Source organism: Piliocolobus tephrosceles, chromosome 6 (genome assembly GCF_002776525.5).
Source record: "Piliocolobus tephrosceles isolate RC106 chromosome 6, ASM277652v3, whole genome shotgun sequence".
NCBI classification, from domain to species: domain Eukaryota; kingdom Metazoa; phylum Chordata; class Mammalia; order Primates; family Cercopithecidae; genus Piliocolobus; species Piliocolobus tephrosceles.
The window spans coordinates 94,060,156-94,082,053 of record NC_045439.1 but is presented as its reverse complement, the minus strand read 5'-3'; the positions used below and the strand labels follow the sequence as shown (position 1 = coordinate 94,082,053).

Genomic DNA, 21,898 nt, shown 5'->3' with positions numbered 1-21,898 from the left:
TCAACAGATACTTTAATTGGCCAACTCAACTATATTTTTAGTTGGTGTTTATATAAAAATTTATCTTTCACTCTAGGAAAAACAATTTTTTATAAAAGTTTTCTTATTCAGGTTAACAAATGTCTATCACTCCTTACACAGGCAATATCAAATTTCCTATGGAATCTATAGCTGCTATTTAGGGTAAAATAAATTTTCTCAAAACTGACTTTGATTTTGGCATTATCTCTGATAACACTTCATAAAAAGTGTTTTTCCCTCTATAAATCATGCTGGTACAGTATACTGGCACTTTGTTTTAGAGAGAAGCTTGCAAAGGCCCTCTTAAGTAAATGAACATGCTCAGTTCAAATGACTCACTTGGCAGGAACAAGAAGTTTCACATGACAATTCATGGGCTAATTCGCATGACCCCACCAGTGAAAAATGTAATGTAATATTGGAATCTCAGACCAACAAGATACTGAAAAGTTCTTTTTTTCTCAGAGTGACACCTGTTAACCCTTGCTACTCAAAATGTGCTCCAGAAACACTGGTGTCATCTGAATGCCTGTTAGAAATGTACTCTGGGGCCCTATTCTGGTCCTACTGAACCAGAATCTGCATTTTAACTGCCAACGTTTAGTTTATTGGTTTCTGAATTTATATCTCACCTTTAAAATAAAAGTAGTTAAGTGATCGTCTCTACATACATTAAAACTGCTTGGACAATAAAGAATCTCATGAGTATCAACTTATTTACTAGATTTTCATCACAGATTCAAAAGAGGAAAAAATAGAGATATCACTTATTTGGTCAAGTTCACCTCTCTGTGCCTCAATTTCCTTACTTAAAAATGGTGGTAATAAGAAAACCTTTACTTTGAAAACCTATACCTCATGAAATTGTTGTGAGGATTAAATGAATTAATGTACACAAAGTGCTGAGAAAGGTGCCCGGCATACAATTATCTCCCAGTACATTCTGCTATTATCAGTATCACTAAACCTGAACAACTGTTGACTTTAGGTGAGACCTTAGTTTTACCACTGCTGTCTAGGAATAAGATGTTAACTTCTGTAAGCTTCCATTTTTCATCTTTAAAAAGGGGATAAGGAGATAACAGGCAAGGCATGATGGCTCATGCCTGTAATCCCACCACTTTGGGAGGCCAAGGTGCGTGGATGACTTGAGGTCAGGAGTTCGAGACCAGCTTGGGCAACATGGTGAAACCTTGTCTCTACTAAAAATAAAAAATTAGCCGGGCATCGTGGTGTGCCCCTGTAATCCCAGCTACTCGGGTGACCAAGGCAGCAGAATTGCTTGAACCCAGGAGATGGAGGCTGCAGTGAGCCAAACTGCACCACTGCACTCCAGGCTGGGCAACAGAGTGAGACTCTGCCTCAAAAATGAAAGAAAAAAGAAAAACAAGGGATAATAATATTAAACTACATCATCACAGCATCATAGTGAGGAGTAAGTGCTAAAATATAGGTAAAGGGGATAATTTGGTGTCTAGCATACGTGGAGTTCTATAATTATGTCCAAGAAGAGATGACATCAGAATGTTTTTTCTTCTGTAACTACAAATACTTAATGACAGAAGATGTTTTTAAAAGGTCCCAAACATTTTCTTTTTTTTTTTTTTTTTGAGACGGAGTTTCACTCTGTCGCCAGGCTGGAGTGCAGTGGTGTGATCTCAGCTCAGTGCAAACTCTGCCTCCCAGGTTCAAGCAATTCTCCTGCCTCAGCCTCCCGAGTAGCTGGGACTACAGGCACATGCCATCACGCCCAGCTAATTTTTATATTTTTAGTAGACACGGGGTTTCACTCTTTTGGCCAGGATGGTCTTGATCTCGACCTCGTGATCTGCCCACCTCGGCCTCCCAAAGTGCTGGGATTACAGGCGTGAGCCACTGTGCCCGGCTGGTACCAAACATTTTCTAAATGATAGAATGAAAACTGAACTGGGAAACAAGAGCTCTGGGCATGGCCCTACCTGGCCTATGAGGGTTTGGAAAGGCAGTTAATTACCCCAGGTTTTAATTTTCCCATTTGTAAAATGAGAGGGTTGAGCTAGGGGCCATCAGTGATTATTTCCAGTACTAATATCAAATGGGGTATTTTATCACCTTAGAATTTTAAAAACAATTTTTACATAGGATTACAACACTGTCTAAAAAGAAAAAAACTGTTTATATACAAAGTATACAGCTCAGATTACACATATATAACAAATGCTAAATACTATATGTTAAGAACTGGTTAAAGGTTCCACAGTCATGTTCAGTTTGTAAAAATTCATTAGACTACACACTCAGAATACGTGTAATTTTCTTTTTTCGAGACAGGGTTTCCCTCTGTCACCCAAGCTGGAATGCAATGGCGCAGTCTCGGCTCACTGCAACCTCCACCTCCCAAGCTCAAATGATTCTCCTAACTCAACCTTCCAAGTAGCTGGGGTTACAGGCATGCGCCACCATGCTCGGCTAATTTTTGTGTTTTTAGTAGAGACTGGGTTTTGCCTTGTTGGCCAGGGTGGTCTCGAACTATTGGCCTCAAGTGATCCGCCCACCTTGGCCTCCCAAAGTGCTGGGATTAAAGGCTTGAGTCACCATATCCAGCCACAATCTATGTAGTTTTCTATATGGATCCCATACTTAGTGAAAACTTAAAAATGTCAGAAAAAGAATATTTCATATAAATCTAAAACTTTAACTTCTCCAGGAGTGGATCAGCAAGTTTCCAGATTACAGGTCCAAAGATCATTAATCTTAGAACTTTTCAGGACTTGAAATATTCCATCTTTATTCTAGATCCAGCAAAATTTGAGAACAAAGACATTCATAAAATTTCATGCTATCATACTCTCAATCATAAGCAGAAACAATACTGGATCTCAATCTCAACTCCAATCCTAAATAGCTATCTAACCTTGAATCACAACATCCCACTTTTATATACATATATATAAGGCTTCAGCTTCTTCACTTATATGATCCAGCACCGTATTAACTCTAAAATGCTTTTTTTGGAGATGGAGTCTCGCTCTGTCTCCCAGGATGTCCACCCCGCCACCCTGATTCAAGCGATTCTTCTGCCTCAGCCTCTTGAATAGCTGGGATTATAAGCCCATGTCACCATGCCGGGATAATTTTTGTATTTTTAGTAGAGATGGGGTCATGCTGGCCAGGCTGGTCTTGAACTCCTGACCTCAAGTGATCTACCTGCTTCAGCCTCCCAAAGTCTTGGAATTACAGGCGTGAACCACCATGCATGGCCTCTAATACACTTTTCAATTCTAAAATCTTATGGATCTATTTCCCCAATTTGTATTATAAAAATAATAATATTTACTTTAAAATTATAATCTAGAATTCTCCAGGAAATATTAAACACCCATATATAGTTTACTCAAAATTTTAAAACTACAATGATACATACCTCAGCTACATTTACTTACCTGAGTAAGTAACATAAAGGCATTATCTGCCCTAAGATGTTTGGTGAGAAATTCCACACAGTGTGCTTCCAAAGCTGGGACTGCATATTTCTTAGCAGTATAAAGAGTGGTCATAACTGTTTCTGGACCAATTTGAACTTCATCTGAATACAGAAATCTGGAAAGCAATTGGCACATTTGTAGAGATGATCAGTGATGTTTTAGATAAGCAATCCATCAAAGTTAAATTTCTGAGCAATATTTATTTATATTTTTACTATTTTATATTTTCATCTATCCATCCATCCACCCACCCATCCATCCATCCATCCATCCATCCATCCATCCATCCATCCATCCATCCTTCCATCCATCCTTCCATCCCGGCTGCAGTGTATGGCTCACTGCAGCTTCAACCTCTCTGGCTCAAGCCATCCTCCCACCTCAGCTCCCCAAACAGCCGGGACTACAAGTTTGCACCACCACACCTGGCTAATTTTTTATTTTTTTGTAGAGACAGGTTTCACCATATTGCCCAGACTGGTCTTAAACTCCTGGGCTCAAGTCATCCTCCCACCTCAGCCTCCCAAAGTGCTGGGAGAATATTTTAAAACATAATGAGCAAACTGAAAAATAATCTGAAATCAGTATCACAACAGAGAGGCATAAGAATGATATAATGGACTTCGGGGACTCGCGGGGGGAAGGGTGGGAGGGGAGTGAGGGATAAAAGACTACATACTGGGAATAAATCACCACTAAAGAGCTTATCCATGTAATCAAAAACTACCTGTTCCTAAAAAACTATTGAAATAAAAATAAAAATAAAAATAAATCTGCATCAGTCTTTGCAATCTACAGGGCATTTGCACATACATCTCATTTTATTCTTACTTAATCCTGAGGATTATTAATATTATTACTTAATCATGAGACAAATCTATGTCTCCAAGCCATCCTCAGAGTTCTTTCTAGCACCCCACTGCTCCTTAGGACAACAGTGGTTCACTTACCTTTCCCTCATCAAAAGATGTTCACTTAAGTAAATCTGCAGGTGGCTAAAATTGCATCTCTAAGTGTTAAAATATTCATTGATTTCTGATAATAGTGCCTTCTTATTCTGGGCATCTTTTAACCTTCCATCGTTATCCCAGAATTAGCATAATGACCACAGATTAGAGTACTGGGGCTTGGGAGGAATAAAGCAACTTAATAATATATTAAATGACTCCATCTTGCTATGTACTTTGTAGTATTTAGGTCCAATTTTTCTCTAAAAATATTATCTAGCAGCCCAATGTTGCCTTCCTCCTAGTTCACTGCTTCTAACTGGTAGGTCGAGAGATGAATCAGTTTTATAGAACTGAGAAAAATGGGGGAGGGTGAGCATCAGGATAAATAGCTAATGCATACTGGGCTTAATGCCCAGCTGACAGGTTGATAGGTTGATAGGTGCAGCAAACCACATTGCCACATGTTTACTTATGTAACAAACCTGCACATCCTGCATGTGTACCCTGGAACTTAAAATAAAATTAAAAACAAAACAAAACAAAACAGACCGAGCACGGTGGCTCACGTCTGTAATCCCAACACTTTGGAAGGCTGAGGCAGGTGGATCACCTGAGGTCAGGAGTTCGAGACCAGCCTGGTCAACAAGGTGAAACCCAATCTCTACTAAAAATACAAAAATTAGCTAGGCCTGTAATCCCAGCTACTCAGGAGGCTGAGGCAGGAGAATCGCTTGAACCTGGGAGGCACAGGTTGCTGTGAGTCGAGATCATGCCACTGCATGCTGGCATGGGCAACAGAGCTAGACTCCATCTCAAAAATAAATAAATAAATAAATAAATTTAAAAAAAAAAGAAATGAGAAAAAGCTAAGATTCTCAGTGAGGACCTGGGTGGTTCCTGTTAAACTATACTTGAACTTGTGCATATCATCTTTAGGTCTCTTTCTGTGGCTCCTCAGAAACCCTTGTGCTTACTGCCCAGTTCTCAGCTACACTTAAGATAGCTGAGGCTACCGGAGAAGTACGGCATTAAGAACCATTATTTCAGCCAGGTGCAGTGGCTCACGCCTGTAATCCCAGCACTTTAGGAGGCCAAGGTGGGCGGATCACGAGGTCAGGAGATCGAGATCATCCTGGCCATCAGGTGAAACGCTATCTCTACTAAAAATACAAAAATTAGCCGGATGTGGTGGCGCGCACCTGTAATCCCAGCTGCTCAGAAGACTGAGGCAGGAGAATCACTTGAACCTGGGAGGCAGAGATTGTAGGGAGCCGAGATTGCACCACTGCACTCCAGCCTGGCAACAGAGCAAGACTCCTTCTCAAAAAAACAATAAAATATAAAAATTTTATATTTTGTTAATTTTATAAATTTTATATTTAATATAATTATTAATTAATAAAAAATAAAAAAAATTTTCTTCATTATTTCTTTTTCTTTTTTTTTTTTTTTTGAGATGGAGTTTTGCTGTTGTTGCCCAGGCTGGAGTACAATGGCACGCTCTCAGCTCACTGCAACTTCCGTCTCCCAGGTTCAAGTGATTCTCCTACCTCAGCCTCCCGAATAGCTGGAATTATAGGTGCCCACCAACACACCTGGCTAATTTTTTGTATTTTTAGTAGAGATGAGATTTCACTATGTTGGACAGGCTGGTCTCGAACTCCTGACCTCAGGTGATCCACCTGCCTTGGCCTCCTAAAGTGGTAGGATTATAGGTGTGAGCCACCGTGCCTGGGTTTTTTTTTTTTTTTTTTTTTTTTTTTTTGAGAGAGTCTTGTTCTGTCACCCAGGTTAGAGTACACTGGTACAATCTCTGCTCACTGCAACCTCCACCTCCCGGGTATAAGAGATTCTCCTGCCTCAGTCTCCCAAGTATCTGGGATTACAGGAGTGCATCACCATGCCCGGCTAAATTTTGTATTTTTAGTAGAGACAGGGTTTCACCATGTTGGCTAGGCTGGTCTCGAACTCCTGACCTCAGGACCACTGTGGCCTCCCAAAGTGCTGGGATGATAGGCGTGAGCCATTGCGCCTGGCAAGAACCATTATTTCATTTCGGTGATAAAGACATAAGAACACTTCAGAAAAAAAAAAAAATTTAAGATTATTTACCCGGAAGATTCAGACCCAAGTAGCCTTAGATATGAGCTCCCAGAACACTTACTATACTTGTATTTCCAGGACCCAAGTTGTAAAATATGGGTTTAAGAAAACCCATTATCAGCTCGGCGCGGTGGCTCACGCCTGTACTCCTCACTTTGGGAGGCCGAGGTGGGCGGATCACTAGGTCAGGAGATTGAGGCCATCCTGGCTAACAGGGTAAAACCCTGTCTCTACTAAAAATGAAAAAAAAAAAAAAAAAATTAGCCGGGCATGGTGGTGGGCGCCTGTAGTCCCAGCTACTCAGGAGGCTGAGGCAGGAGAATGGCGAGAACCTGGGAGGTGGAGCTTTCAGTGAGCTGAGATCGAGCTACTGCACTCCAGCCTGGGTGACAGAGAGAGACTCCATCTCAAAAAAAAAAAAAAAAAAAAAAAAACCAGAAAACCCATTATCTTCTTTCAGAATACTCTTATTACACTGAGGTGAGTGAGGAAAGTTAATGTCCCTACCCTCTACCTTTCAACTTCCTCATTTTATTCCTATGGCCATAATCACCATGCACAATGAAATGCTAGCCTGTTACATCCCCCTCACTCCCTACCTTAACCAAATCCTGGCACTTCTCTGATAAGTTACCTTTACAACTATCTCAGGTGGAGGTACACTCCCCTGTATCTCAGGTTCAAAGGCAAGGGTGCTGTTTTTCAGAATCACATTGTTCTTACATACTTTTTTCCCCTGAACACTCCTTTTAGAGACTCCTTAGTCAACTGTATCACCCTCATAACGTTCACTTGCCATTATGTAGCATACTCTGTGATGAATACAGAGAATTAAAAACTAAGTAAGGCACAGTCCCTCCTGGCCAAAGGGAGGGGAATGAATAAACCAGAGAGAAAGCTACCATTAGTTGAGTGTCTGCCATATGACAAATGCCAATTCATTTAATCCTCTCACATAGAAGGAAGGTGCTATTCCCTAAATTTCAATAAGAAAACCAAGGCTGAGAAAACAGAAGAGCTGTTTACTATCACGCACCATTTCTGGGCTTCTAACTGTTTTCAGTGCCATACAATAAGGCCAAGAGGAAATAGACTGCTTGGGTTTGAGCTTGTTTAGTCACTTGCTAGCCATGTGACTTAAGTTATTATCAACGCCCGCCTCTCTAAAAAGAGGAGAATAACAGCACCTACTTCATAATGTTGTGAAGATTAACATAAATTAAAACACAAAGCATTTTGAATAATGCCTGACAAATTGCCTCAGTAAATATTAGCTATTTATCTGCATGTTGTCTCATATTTTTTATCATTATTTCCCTCTGCATTTTGGAATATTTCCTGGCCATTATTTTCTGGTGCCTTCCTCTTTTTCTCCCCAGCAATTACGTTTAAATTTCTAAGAATCTTTGCTTCTTTCTTGATCATTCCTTTTTTCACCACAGCACCACGTCCTGGTTTTATGAATCCAAAGCTTTCTGAAGTCTCCAAGATGACATTAACCAAAGTTTTAAAAGTTCTCCTCCATTTCCTTGAGGATCCGCTGCTGTGTTTCTCTTGGTCTTTGTCATTCACATTCTGCTTTTCCTTATATGTCAAATGATTAAACACTGTCTCCAACTTCAGTATTCTAAGCAGCGGGTCTGTTTTCAAGATAAAACAATCTCCAAAACAGAAAGGTTGGCTGGGAGCTCTGTGTATATGGGAGGCTTGCTGACTGGCACTGGCACCTGGCATTAGAGTGAGAAGCCAGCCCTAGCACAGGGACCCCTCAAAGCCATTGGAAGAGAGCTTAACCCTGGGGTCCCAAAGCCATACCCAGCAGTCCCAGTTCTTCTCAGGCAGTCTGTTCAATTTATCTCAAAAAACCTGTCCATTGTCATAGGGAGTAAGTCTGCAACAGCTGGTTAAGGGGATGGTTTACATATAGGCTTTAAATTAATTTTCATGTTTTAGCACTACCTTCTCATTTCCACCCTCCTTACTTCCAACTCCTAGCCAATAACTTTGTTGCGGTTCTGCCAGGAAAGGCGCTCCCAGCTCCACTAAGGCTTTGAAAGCTCTGGATTCTGGGCTCCAGATTCATCCACTCTAGTTCATCCATCAACCAGCTTCCAACTTCTTTGTTCCTTTCTACTCTGTTGGCCCTTCCAACTTCTCTTTGTCTCTTCATTGTAATGGACTTACCATTTTTAAAAAATTTCTTAATAGTCATTTTAATTGAGAGAGAGAAAATGCTAACAGCATGCTCAATTCCCTTCTTAAACTAGAAACCGAAGAAATTTTTGTTTTAGGCCAGGCACAGTGGCTCATGCCTGTAATCCCAGCTATCTGGGAGGTTGAGGTGGGAGACTCACTTGAATCTGGGAGGCAGAAGTTGCAGTGAGCCGAAATCGCACAACTGCACTCTAGCCTGGCCAACAAAGTGAGACTCAAAAAAAATTAAAAAAAAAAAAATTTTTTTGTTTGTTTTAAGGACAAAGTAGAAGTCTAGAAGTCCTTTCATGCCTGCCTTTATTTATTTTTGTCAGGTAAAAATTACTAGAGTTGTAAAACAGAGCAGGAATGTGAGGCCTTTATCACCATTTGCCCTTGAGTAGATTCACACTTAAAAGCACAAGTGCCACAAACCTAAACATGGTTCTATGAGAATCTATAAATGCAGGCTTTGACTTAGGAAGATGTGGAAAAGGTTTGTAGAGGAATTTCTGCTTGAGATTAGATCTAAAAGATTAAAAGGACAGGGGAAAGTACACTCCAGGAACAAGAGAGAATCATGTTTGTAGATTACTTTGTGTGAGATCTCCCGTTCAAATTGCTTTTATCAAATTATACTTCGGGAATATACTTTTGGCTTCTATCAAGGAACATTTTTTAAAAACAAGTATGCATCTGAAGACACAGATTGTAGACACTTCATTACAGCAATGCCTTCTGTATGAAGGGATCTCATCAGGATTTTTTTTAAAAACTCATCTAATTATCAGATTTATGCATCTTCTAAGCAGTTGCCTTGTTTTTAATCTATAAATAATTATGTCCACCCACGTTTCTCTTTTTGCATTAGCTGCTAAGATAATTAAAACAAAGTTGGCCAGCCCTGGTGGCTCACGCCTGTAATCCCAGCACTTTGGGAGGCCAAGGCAGGTGGATCACCTGAAGTCAGGAGTTCAAGATCAGCCTGCCCAACCTGGTGAAACCCCACCTCTACTAAAAATATAAAAATTAGCCAGCGTGGTGGCAGGTGCCTGTAATCCCAGCCACTCCGGAGGCTGAGGCAGGAGAATCACTTGAACCCAGGGTGACAGAGGTTGCAGTGAGCTGAGATCGAGCCATTGTACTCCAGCTTGGGTGACAGAGCAAGACTCTGTCTCAAAAGCAACAACAACAGCAAAAAATAACAATAATAATAAAAGTTTATAGCTTACTTATAACATACATTTTGTTTGTTTCTGAGACAGGGTCTCATTGTCACTCCAGGTGGAGAGTGGTGGCATGATCATAGCTCACTGTATCCTCAAATTCTTGGGCTCAAGTGATTCTCCTGCTTCAGCCTCCGGAAGTTAATACTACAGGCACATGCCACTATGCTCAGCTAATTTTTTTAATGTTTTTGTAGAGACGGGTCTTGCTATATTTCCCAGGCTAGTTTCAAACTCCTGGACTCAAGCAATCTTTCTGCCTTGGCCTCCCCGAGTGCTGGGATTACAGGCCTGAGCCACTGTACCCAGCTTGACAGCATACATTTTTCTATTAGCTTCACTCTTGACTCTAGTTTATTTCTTACCCTGTGTTTCTTTTTTTTTTTTTTTTCTTTTGAGACGGAGTCTCACTCTGTCGCCCAGGCTGGAGTGCAGTGGCCGGATCTCAGCTCACTGCAAGCTCCGCCTCCCAGGTTCACGCCATTCTCCTGCCTCAGCCGCCCCAGTGGCTGGGACTACAGGCGCCCGCCACCTCACCCGGATAGTTTTTTGTATTTTTAGTAGAGACGGGATTTCACCGTGTTCGCCAGGATGATCTCGATCTCCTGACCTCGTGATCCGCCCGTCTCGGCCTCCCAAAGTGCTGGGATTACAGGCTTGAGCCACCGCGCCCGGCCTACCCTGTGTTTCTTATAAGACATTTTAAGTTCTTTTGGGTGCACTGCATATTAAAAATAAATACAGGACAATAAACAATAAGAAAAGGATCTCTGTGTATCTTATATTTTTAATTTCTTATACACTACTAGGCACATTGTGGACATGTGTTTAAGTCTCAATAAATATATGTTAATTGACTAGACAATTCAGTATAGGTTTCTATATAATGTCAAAAGGGAAAATATTTTCATTTGTAATTTAAAAAAGTTACTTAAAAATCCAGGAATTCTCTTGGTTCCTATGTATACACTTCTTCCACATTCTATTTAATTATTAGAGTTTCTATAATATTTTTAAAAAACTAAGCCAAGGTTTTTAAAATATAAAGATTAAACATGACATTACCACGATTCTTTGTATTTTAAAGTGACCATTTAAGCTCTCATATACAACCTCTAAGGACGAGAGCACAGAAAAATTATTACATATCCTCAAATTAGTCCTATTTTCCCCCAAAATTAATAGTTTTCCAAAAAAAAAAAAAACACAAAAATAAACAAAAATAAAAACACTCAGGTTACATTTAGTCTAATTAAAAATGTAAAGCTGGGTACGGTAGCTCACACCTGTAATCCCAGCACTTTGGGAGGCCCAGGCAGGCGGATCACCTGGGGTCAGGAGTTTGAGACCAGCCTGGCCAATATGGTAAAACCTCATCTCTACTAAAAATACAAAAATTAGCCAGTGTGGTGGCACACACCTGTAATCCCAGCTATTTGGGAGGCTGAGCCAGGAGAATCACTTGAACCCAGCAGGGGGAGGTTGGGTGAGCCAAGATCATACCACTGTACTCCAGCCTGGGCAACAGAGACTATCTCAAAAAATAAAATAAAACAAATTGTAAAAGCCTAAGGTGAAAACTTGATTTTATATAAGAATGATCAAAAGATCATGTATAAGAAACTTTGTATCACTACTTATCTGTTCATTTTACTCAAAAACATTTATTGAGGAATTATATAGCAGGCACTGTAAAAGTCCTAGAGATAAAAATATGGGTAAGATAGCTTTGCCCATAAAAAGTTTACCCAGTCAGTCATGCATTACTTAATGATGGGGATACATTCTAAGAAAGGCATTGTTCGACAATGTCATCATCATGCAAACATCATAGAGTGTACTCACATAAACCTCAATGGTATAGCCTACTACGCACCTAAGCTATGTTGTATAGCCTATTGCTTCTGGGCTACAAAGCAGTGCAGCATGTTACTTGTTACTGTACTGAATACTGTAGGCAACTTTAAAACAATGGTGAGTACTGTGTATCTAAACACAGAAAATGCATAGTAAAAATACCGTATTATAATCTTATGGGTCCACCATCTTATTTGCAGTCCATTGTTGACCAAAATGCCGTTATGTGGCACACGACTATAGTCTGGTACTGAAATGATTAAAAAGTAATGTCCTAATAACAGAAGTATATACTAGGCACTCATATCTAATAACTAATCTCTAATGATGGCCCTAAGAAATCATGCTTTCTCGGCCGGGCGCGGTGGCTCAAGCCTGTAATCCCAGCACTTTGGGAGGCCGAGACGGGCGGATCACGAGGTCAGGAGATCGGGACCATCCTGGCTAACCCGGTGAAACCCCGTCTCTACTAAAAAATACAAAAACCTAGCCGGGCGAGGTGGCGGGCACCTGTAGTCCCAGCTACACGGGAGGCTGAGGCAGGAGAATGGCGTAAACCCGGGAGGCGGATCTTGCAGTGAGCTGAGATCCGGCCACTGCACTCCAGGCTGGGCGACAGAGCGAGACTCCATCTCAAAAAAAAAAAAAAAAAAGAGAAATCATGCTTTCTCGTGTTCATGCCCTTACATAGATTTGTCCCATGATGAATCTGGGTTGGCCCTGTGTAAGCCCCTTGAACCAACAGATTGTGGCAGAGTGACATTGCACCAGTCAGAGACCTGCACCTCAAGGATGCCTGGCAGCTCCTGCTTTTGTGTTCTTGGGAGTCATGAGCCATGACATCAAGCTACCCTGCTGGAGAAATCAGCTGAAGAAGCCTCTTGAAGAGGACCTAAGACTTAAGGCTCAGCCATCCCAGACTCTGAGTCAAACCTCCAGATGAGTCCAACTCCACCTGCTATCTGACTACAGCTACATAAATGACAAACCACCTAGGTGATTCCAGTCAAACCACACAAAGATAATAAAACAGTTGTTTAAGTCACTAGGTATTCCAGTGATTTGTTCTAGAGCAACAGATAACCAAAACATGCTGTGAGAGATTAGATGAGCCAGTGTGCAATTTTGCCTATGGGTGGAATTTTTATAGAGGAGGTAAAGCCTGAAGATTATCTGAAGAGTAGTAATTAAGTGTGGAGCCCTGGCAGAAAGACAGAGAAGTACAAAGGTAAGGAGGCCTTAGAAGGCAGGCACTAAAACAAGAAAAAGGCCATCAGGAATTAGGGTTGAAATACTGAGTGGACAGAGAGGAAGAAAGAGATCAAATCACAAAGGTTTCATGTACTGCTAAAGTGTTTAAACTTCATCCTGTAGGTAAAAAGAAGTCATTAAAATATTCAGGGGAATCATATGACGATATATCAATATCGGAGAGATCACTGTTAACAGGGTGAAAGGAGAGAGTTAAGTCTAAAAGGCAGTAGTTTGGTTGAAGCAATGCAGAAAAAAATGGAGAGGCAGGTAGAATTTTCAGGAATGGTCTAAAATGAACAAAAAATGTGTAGAACGGAGTGAAATGAAACTACAATTTGGAAGTAAGCCCATTAAGTCACTTCCTAGCTGACCCACAGAATCATAAGCAAGACTAAAGTATTGCTTTTTGGGGGTTGCTTTATTTATAGCATTAATATGGCAAAAGCTATTGCAGGGGGATAAGAAGTATGCCTGTCTCAAAGGATTTTTCTGAAATTTAAGTGAGATCACAAAGGGGCTTAGGAACAATCTATGGCACACAGTAAGTACTCATTAAATGTCAGATATTTTTATTAATAACATGTCCATTTGCATGGGTATAAAACATTACTTCGCGATGGTCCACTTGGAAATGACCGTCTGAAGCTAAGCAGAGCTTTGGAGACACAGGTTGGGGAGTCAGTGTGTAAAGCTCTCACTTTGGTTGATGGGAGAAGTGATGAGAGCTGAGGACAGAATACTGAAGAACACTTACTCCGTGCCCCTTCCATCACGTCATTCTCTGTTCCCCTTTGCAACAAAACTCCTAATTGTTTATACTAGCTGTCTCCAGCTCCTCACTTCCCATTTTCTCTCTAACCTACTCTAATCAGCTGAAATCACTCTTGGCAGGGTTATCAATAGCTTCCATCTTGCCAAGACTAAAAATCAACTCAAAGTCTTCATTCTACTTGACTCTCAACAGCATTTAGCATAACTGACCGCTTTCCACTTTCCGTAGCTGACATTTCCCACTTCTTTCTTGAAATGTTTTCTTTGACTTGACTTTCAGAATACCATGCTCCTTGCTTTCTCTTCTAATTCCAATGACAGCTGCCTCTCAGTTTCATTTTATGCTTTTTCTCTGCTACATCTCTACATATTCAAAGATTCCAGAGCTCATCCTTGTACCTTTCTTGTGATCTCACTTGATCTCCCGATTTAAATACCATTCACTCTTAACTTTCAAATTTATGTTCAGCAAGCTCTTCCCTAACCTCCAAATTCATATTTCTATCTACTCTATGACCCTACTTGGATGTCTTGGAAGTCTTCTTGGTTGTACCTTCAAAAGTATATCCAGAATTTGACCATGTCTCATCATGTCCTTTGCTACCTCTCTAGTACAAGGTACAACTCACCATCGCCTCTTGCCTAGACTACTGCAAAAGCCTCTTCATCTATCACCTTGCTGCCTATTTTACTCCAACCACTGCCAGAAAGAGTTTGTTTTTTTAAAATGTAAATCAGATCACAGCCTCCTGCCACCACCTCTATCTTCCCAACCCCATTCAAAACTCTCCAAAGGCTTTCCATGAAATGGCAGCTGAAAAAGTCTTCGCTCAGTCTCTAAAGCCCTGCACCATCCTATCTGGCCTATCTTTTTGACCTCATTTTCTACCACTTCCCTCTACTGTGCTCAAGGTATATTGGTTCACTCTTGCGTTCCTCCAATAGGAGATCCTTAGTGCCTAAAACAAGCAATGCTTTTCCTTGCTGAGAATGTTCCTTCTCTCATAACTTGATTATTTTTCTTCAAAACATTCATCAGTACTTAACATTGTATCTTTAGTTTCCCCTTACTAGATTATGTGCTTCATGAGGGCAAGGACTTTTTCTTGTTTACTGCTGTATCCCAAACACCTACAACAGCCACTCCCTGTTTCACAAGCACCCCAAAAGGGAGGCATATAGTATTTGTCAAATAAACAACTGAAGAACATCATTTAAAGGTCAGGCAGTTCAACGTGCGCAGTTTCTGTAAGGCTTCAAACTTAAGTTCATAAGCCTGTAAGTAATGTTAAATAATTCAAGTATGCCCAAACTAACCTACTCTTCCAACTTAGCAAGTACTATCAGGCATCTTTTTGTCACGTATTAGCTAACTACAACATCTATGTTACACAGCCAGCCAACACCAAATTTAGAAATCAGTCCAGATATCAATTTCAAAAAGAAAAATGACCAGAACCTGAAGGATAAATACAATGCCATGAAAATAAAACACACTGAAAATGTAAAAATGAAAAAAAAGTTTAAAAATGTAAAAAAGTTTTAAAATGTAAAAAAACCAAAAAACAAATTGCACTGTCCCACATTTCAAACACTCTAAAATTAACTTATTTTCTATAGATGAGAAAGGACTAATTAGCAGCTTCAGTGAAAATATAAAAATATGCATTTTTTCCTCTACATTCTTATACCAGTAATGTCAATATTTTTTCAAAATAAAAAATTGTCCCAAAATAGCTTTAGATTTGTGGTTCTCAAATTTAGTTTATGTGTTAGGGAGAGTGTTAAAAATGCTACCAAGGTCTCACCTCCAAATATTAAGGTATATAATGAGGATGGGATCTACACATTTCATAAGCACCCCAGAAGATTATAATGCAGATGGCCCACAGATCATTTTGAAAACGACTTCTAGTCTAGAAAATCCAAATGAACTATACCCAATCCTCCTGGTGAACTTTAAACTAAAATGATCTGGATTTTAGCTTTTGAGGTTCCCCCCCCCTTTATAAATGTAATTGAACTAAATTACAGAAAATATCAGCAACAAAGAGAAAAGAAGAAAAAAAGGTACTTTCATCTTACTACTCCAGGTGCCTTTGCTTAGCATTTTGGTATGTTTCCTTTTATCCTTGTCTCTAGGTATATGTTTGTCCATTTCTTTTCACGTTGTAATCATGGTGCAGTTTCAAGTGCTATCCATCATATTTAGTGACCGCATTATATTTCATCAAGTGAACCTATCACTGTTTAACCATTCCCTACAGCTGACTACTTCCTCACTACTATAAATAAAGTTGTAAATATTTTTGTACGCAACTTTTTTTCAGTACTTGAATGCTTCTTACATGTGGAAAGAAAATCTATAGCACCAAACTGTTTTCCAAAAGGGTTTTTACCACTATCTTTGTCAGATAACGCTGTTCAGATGTTACCTTTAAACTTTTTGGTGGGATTAATGGAAGGAAAAAATATCACTGTCTTTTAATTTGCACTTCCTAATTACCAGCCAGGTAAAACATTCGTTAATTAGTTGTATTTTTTCTTTCTCTAAGTTATCTATCCTGTTCTTTATCCATTTGTTAATGGAATCTTAGTATTTGTTTCTAGTTGTGTGAACTTTACATTCATTTCCTTGTTTGATTCTGATTCAGTGTGAACCTTTGTATCTAATTCTGTCCCATTGACCTGCCTGTTTTTGCTTCAGTACTACCCAAGACTCTGCCACTTTAATAACAACACGTTCTACTCAGTCAGCTATTTGAAACCATCTTGGTATAATGAAACAGACATGGTCTTCAGTGTGAGTTAAATGTTTGTTACCTTGGGCAAGATACTTGACTCTTCTGGGCCTCAATCCCATTTGTAAAACTGGGGTAAACAATTCTTATGGCTCCTTAACAGGATGGCTGTGATTAAAAGCTAATAATGCCAAACAATCACATCTTTCCACTAGATGTCAATCTACTATCCTCAAATAACCAACAAGCAAATTCTACCATCAAAGGAGGGATGCATTTATAAGCAAATGTGACCTTGTGTGTAGAAATAGGAAACAGGTAAAGCCTCACTTATCTGTTTTGGTATTTACTTTCCCGGGTCTTGACAACTAATACGTTAATGAAAAACAAAAACAAAACAGGGGCCAGGCCCGGTGGTTTCACGCCTGTAATTCCAACACTTTGGGACGCCAAGTGGGTGGATAGCTTGACCCCAGGAGACCAGCCTGGGCAACATAGTGAAACCCTCTCTATACCAAAAAAAAAAAAAAAAAAAAAATTAGCCGGGCGTGGTGGCGCGTGCCTGTAGTCCCAACTACTCGGGAGGCTGAGGTCGGAGTATCACGGCCCGGAGAGGTCGAGGCTGCGGTGAGCCATGATCGCGTTACAGCACTCCAGCCTGGGCCGCTTTCAAAAAACGCGGAGGGAAGGGGGTGACAATAACCCCAAAACATTAGTCCTGCAAGATTTTTCAACTACTCTCTTCCCCCAAACAAAAACATAAAACATCGCAAATGAGCAATCGGGACAACCTGATCTGTCCCTCTATCCTTGCCACCTGTCTAATTCTGAAGCCTGAGCGACAATCCACAATTGGAATGCGAAGCGCCTTTCAACGGTAAAACGTACGCTTGCTGGATGAAGACATGAACGTTTAGTTGGCGACTGAGCCGTCCCGGCTCACAGATTTCGATTTCGACTCTCCGGAGCATCAACGGCTCCGGAGGAAACTGAGGCCCTGGGCTGGTCAGAGAAGCCCAGACCAAGGTCATCCGGGAGTCGGGGCGGGCCGGGTCCCGGGGACCCCCAGCCCGGCCCGCGCCGCGCCGCGCCGCCTCTCACCTCAGCAGCGCCAGGAAGGCGGCTGGCTCCACGTCCGGCAGCTCGATCTCGGCCGACGTGGTGGCCATGCCGCCGTTGAACATGGCGTCGAAGACAGCGCTGCCTGCCGCCAGCACGAAGCGGTGGGCGGGGATGCGCTGCGGGCCCCCGGCGGCGGCGGTGCCGCGGCCCTTGCCCAGTACGAAGCGCACATCACTTAGCAGCTCCGAGTTGAAGAGGAAAGCAAACCGCTCCTTCAGCGACGCCTTGGTCGCCTGCCAGTTGTAAAGAGGTTCCCGCTGCAGAGGGAGCAGGGGCCCCAGAGAGGACGGTGAAGGCGGCGGCGGCGACCCCGCGGGGCCCGGCTCCGCCTCAGCCCCCGACGCCTGCTCCCCAGCTGCGACAGGCCCGAGCGAGGCCATCCTCCGGCTGCGCGGTTGCCCAGGCTAGGAACAGAACTGCACCGCCATCGCCGAGGCCGCCTCCGGAGGCCAGCACCGCCTCCCTGCCTTCCGGGAAAGGCGCTTCCGGGGGCCTAGCGCCTCCGCAGGCCCCTCCCTGACCGCGCGCGCCCCCGCACGCCGGGGTTGCCGCTGTGCGCGGCCGCGGGAGGTGTGACAGGACGGACTCGAGGAGGCGCAAGGGCAGGGGGGTGGGGAGCTCGTCCTAGTCCAGCGCTCCCGGAGGTGGAGCTTTTGCAGGCTGGGTGCTGCTGGGCCTGCGGGCACCCACCCCCTGGCTCAATCCTCTGGGTATTCTGACTCAGTAGGTCTGGGGTAGGGCCTGAGAATTTGTAATTTTAAGATGCATAGCGGATCTGCAGGCGGCTCGCACTCCTGCCTGGGGATGAGGGGCCACGAAGCCCGTGGAAATTCTGGGAGCAGAGGTGGAAGGCTTAGAACCCCAGTGACCTCTCTCCCCAGGTCCGCAGGTCCCTTTCCCTTCTAATTCCCCCTTTGGTTCGGTGCTCCAGGCTTAAGAGACATTTCCTTTTACTGTTTCCATCCCTGTATTGAAACCCCTAGTGCTTACCCACCTTCCCTTCTAGCGCTTGTTTTCAGTCCTTGCACTGAACAAACCACTGCTTAAGCTTGAAATTTAAAAAATTAAAAATTAAAACACACACACACACAATGGAAAAGGCCCTATTATCCCTTCCCAGGCAGTATTTACAATGCGGATCATCATGATCGGGGGACAGAGGCCTTCCTTCTCCCCGCTTCAGTGAGGCAGGCCCTGAGTTAAGTCCGCTGTTAAAGGCAGAACATAGAAAACTCAAAAAATAGTTATTGACCAGGCACGTATAGTTGGAAACACCTATTCTTTGCAGGAAGAGCCTTGCAGATTACAAATGTCTCAACTAAATAGTATACTCCAAACCTGGGTTTCTCCTGTAAAATCACTCCACTTGTGAAACCACCAGAAGGGACTTCCAGCTGTTAGGCATTTAGAATGGTAACTTCTTTGGGAGAGGAACGTGCTCGGGAAGAGACTTAAAGCAGTAGGGACTGAAATAATGGATGCAACAACCCCTTCCCCAAAGCCAGCAGGCAATTCCTCAAGACAAGGGGACATCATACTACTAATGATACCATTATCACATAAAACATTGAGATAACAAAATTAACCATATCATCAAATCATCTATACATAATTGTTTTTGAGACGGAGGCTCGCTCTGTTGCTAAGGCTGGAGTGCAGTGGCACGAAGTCCGCCTCCGGGGCTCAAGCGATTCTCCTCCTCAACCTCCAGGGTAGCTGGGATTACAGGTGCCCGCTACCACATCCAGCTAATTATTTGTATTTATAGTAGAGATAGGGTTTCACCATGTTGGCCAGGCTGCTCCCGAACTCCTGACCTGGTGATCTGCCCGCCTCGGCCTCCCAAAGTGTTGGGATTACAGGCGTGAGCCACCACGTCCAGTCCTATATATAATATTTAATGTGTGGTTAATATTTAAGTTTCCCCACTTGTCTCCTTTTTTTTTTTTTTTTTTTTTTTTGGAGGCGGAGTCTCGCTCCATCACCCAGGCTGTAGTGCAGCGGCGTTATCACCGCTCACTGCAAGCTCTGCCTCCCGGGTTCATGCCATTCTCCTGCCTCAGCTTCCCAAGTAGCTGGGACTACAGGTGCCCGCCACCAAGCCCTGCTAATTTTTTTTTTTTTTTTTTTTCTATTTTTAGTGTGTCCAGAGTTGATTCATTCTGGTGGGTTTGTGGTCTCGCTGACTTCAAGAATGGAGCCAAGGACCTTTACCATAAGTGTTACAGCTCTTAAAGATGGCATGGACCCAAAGATGTATTGTGAAGAGCAAAAAAACAAAGCTTCCCCAACAGTGAAGTGAACCAGAGCTCGTTGCAGCTGCTGCCTGAGAAGAGGGGGAGGGAGGATGGGAGGGTGGAGCAAGGCGGGTTCCGTGGCCAGCTTTTATTTCCTTATTTGGCCCCACCCATGTCCTGATGATTGCTCCATTTTACAGAGTGCCGATTGGTCTATTTTACAGAGTGCTGATTGGTCCATTTTACAGAATGCTGACTTGTCCATTTTACAGAGTGCTGATTGGTCCATTTTACAGAATGCTGATTGGTCCATTTTACAGAGGCTGATTGGTCCATTTTACAAACTTCTAGCTACCCACAGAGTGCTGATTGGTGTGTTTTTACAGAGCACTGATTGGCAAGCACATTTTACAAACCTCTTGTAAGAAAAGTTCTTCAAGTCCTCACCCAACCCGGAAGTCCAGCTGGCCTCACCTGTCATTAGTAGAGACGGGGTTTCACCATGTTAGCTAGGATGGTCTCCATCTCCTGACCTTATGATCTGCCCACCTCAGCCTCCCCAAAGTGCTGGGATTACAGGCATGAGCCACCACGCCCCACCAAAAGTATCTTTCATAAGTGACTTTTTTTCCAATCCAGGATCAATGTTCACATATTATTGACTGTGTTGGCTTTTTTGAAAGTCCGGGGAATTGTGGAATATAATGCTCCACAATCTGGATTTGCCTGGTGGATTCTATATGATTCATGGTTAGATTCCAGGTTAAACATTTTAGGCAAGAATATGCTGGTGATGTTAAATACTTCATTGCCTCACTTCAGAAACCGTATGCTATCCCACTGTGGGTGATGCTAAGCTTGATGACCTGGTGAGGCTGTGACTTTCAGATCTCTCCATTGTGAGGGTGCATGATTCTTATGTAATAAGTAATCCATGAGGGTGAAACTCTGAGACTGTTTGACCTGTTTCCCCAAAAAGCTTTCACCTACTGATTTCAGCATCCACTGATGATTCAGAAAATTAATTCACTTACTACTTTTAAGTGTCATCCCAGGTATTCTAATGCAGGCCTTCCATAGATCACACTCTACAGTATACTATAGTAGCTAGTTTAAAAGGAAACCAGATTTAAAAACATAGAATTGGACGTAAGAAAGGATATATAAACACAATTATGGAGTTAAAAATTATGAGTAATTCTATTAGTGGCTTTGAAAATATCAAAGAAATGTATTCGTCTAGAAAACCTGGACAATTCAAAACCTGGACACAGGGCAGGCATTAAAACTTTCAAAATAATAACCTTCAGGGAAAGTCTTCCCTGAGGTTCCAGATGAGCTAGTTAAACATGTTATTATTGTTTTAAAAGAAATGTTTAAAATAATACATGTTTGTTGTAGAAGTAAGTAGACTTCCAGTTTCAGCCATAATGTACCAACTTGTCTAACCTACCCACCAAAAACAACTATACAAGCTGGAGTGTGTGTGTGTGTGTGTGTGTGTGTGTGTGTATGTGTTTGTGTGTATAAACAACTGTTTGAAGGCATTGTTAAAGAAAAAAGTTATTCTGGGCTGTCGCGGTGGCTCATGCCTGTAATCCCAGCACTTTGGAAGGACAAGGCAGGCAGATCACCTGAGGTCAGGGTTTGAGACCAGCCTGGCTGACATGGTAAAACCCCATCTCTACTAAAAATCCAAAAATTAACCGAGTGTGGTGACATATGCCTGTAATCCCAGCTACTCGGGAGGCTGAGGCAGGAGAATCGTTTGAACCTGGGAGGCAGAGGTTGCAGGGAGGCAGAGGTTGCAGGGAGCCAAGATCGCGCCATTGCACTCCAGCCTGAGCAACAGAGCAAGACTCCATCTCAAAAAAAAAAGAAAAGAAAGAGAGAGAGAGAGAGAGAAAGAGAGAGAAAGAAAGAAAGAAAGAAAGAAAGAAAGAAAGAAAGAAAGAAAGA

General features: G+C 42.2%; 1 protein-coding gene across 2 annotated transcripts in view; it reads right to left on the bottom strand.

Moving 5' to 3' along the window:
• BTBD1 (BTB domain containing 1) overlaps window positions 1–18,284 on the bottom strand; it is a 59,963-nt gene extending 41,679 nt beyond the window's left edge. For both annotated transcript variants that reach the window (XM_023194280.1, XM_023194281.1), the window contains exons 1-2: window positions 17,682–18,284; window positions 3,444–3,600 (exon numbers count right to left, since the gene is read on the bottom strand). In XM_023194280.1, the coding sequence (XP_023050048.1) occupies window positions 3,444–3,600; window positions 17,682–18,082 (558 nt within the window). In that variant the 5' untranslated portion in view covers window positions 18,083–18,284. The remainder of the gene's footprint in view (window positions 1–3,443; window positions 3,601–17,681) is intronic.
• Between the last annotated feature and the right edge of the window lie 3,614 nt (window positions 18,285–21,898).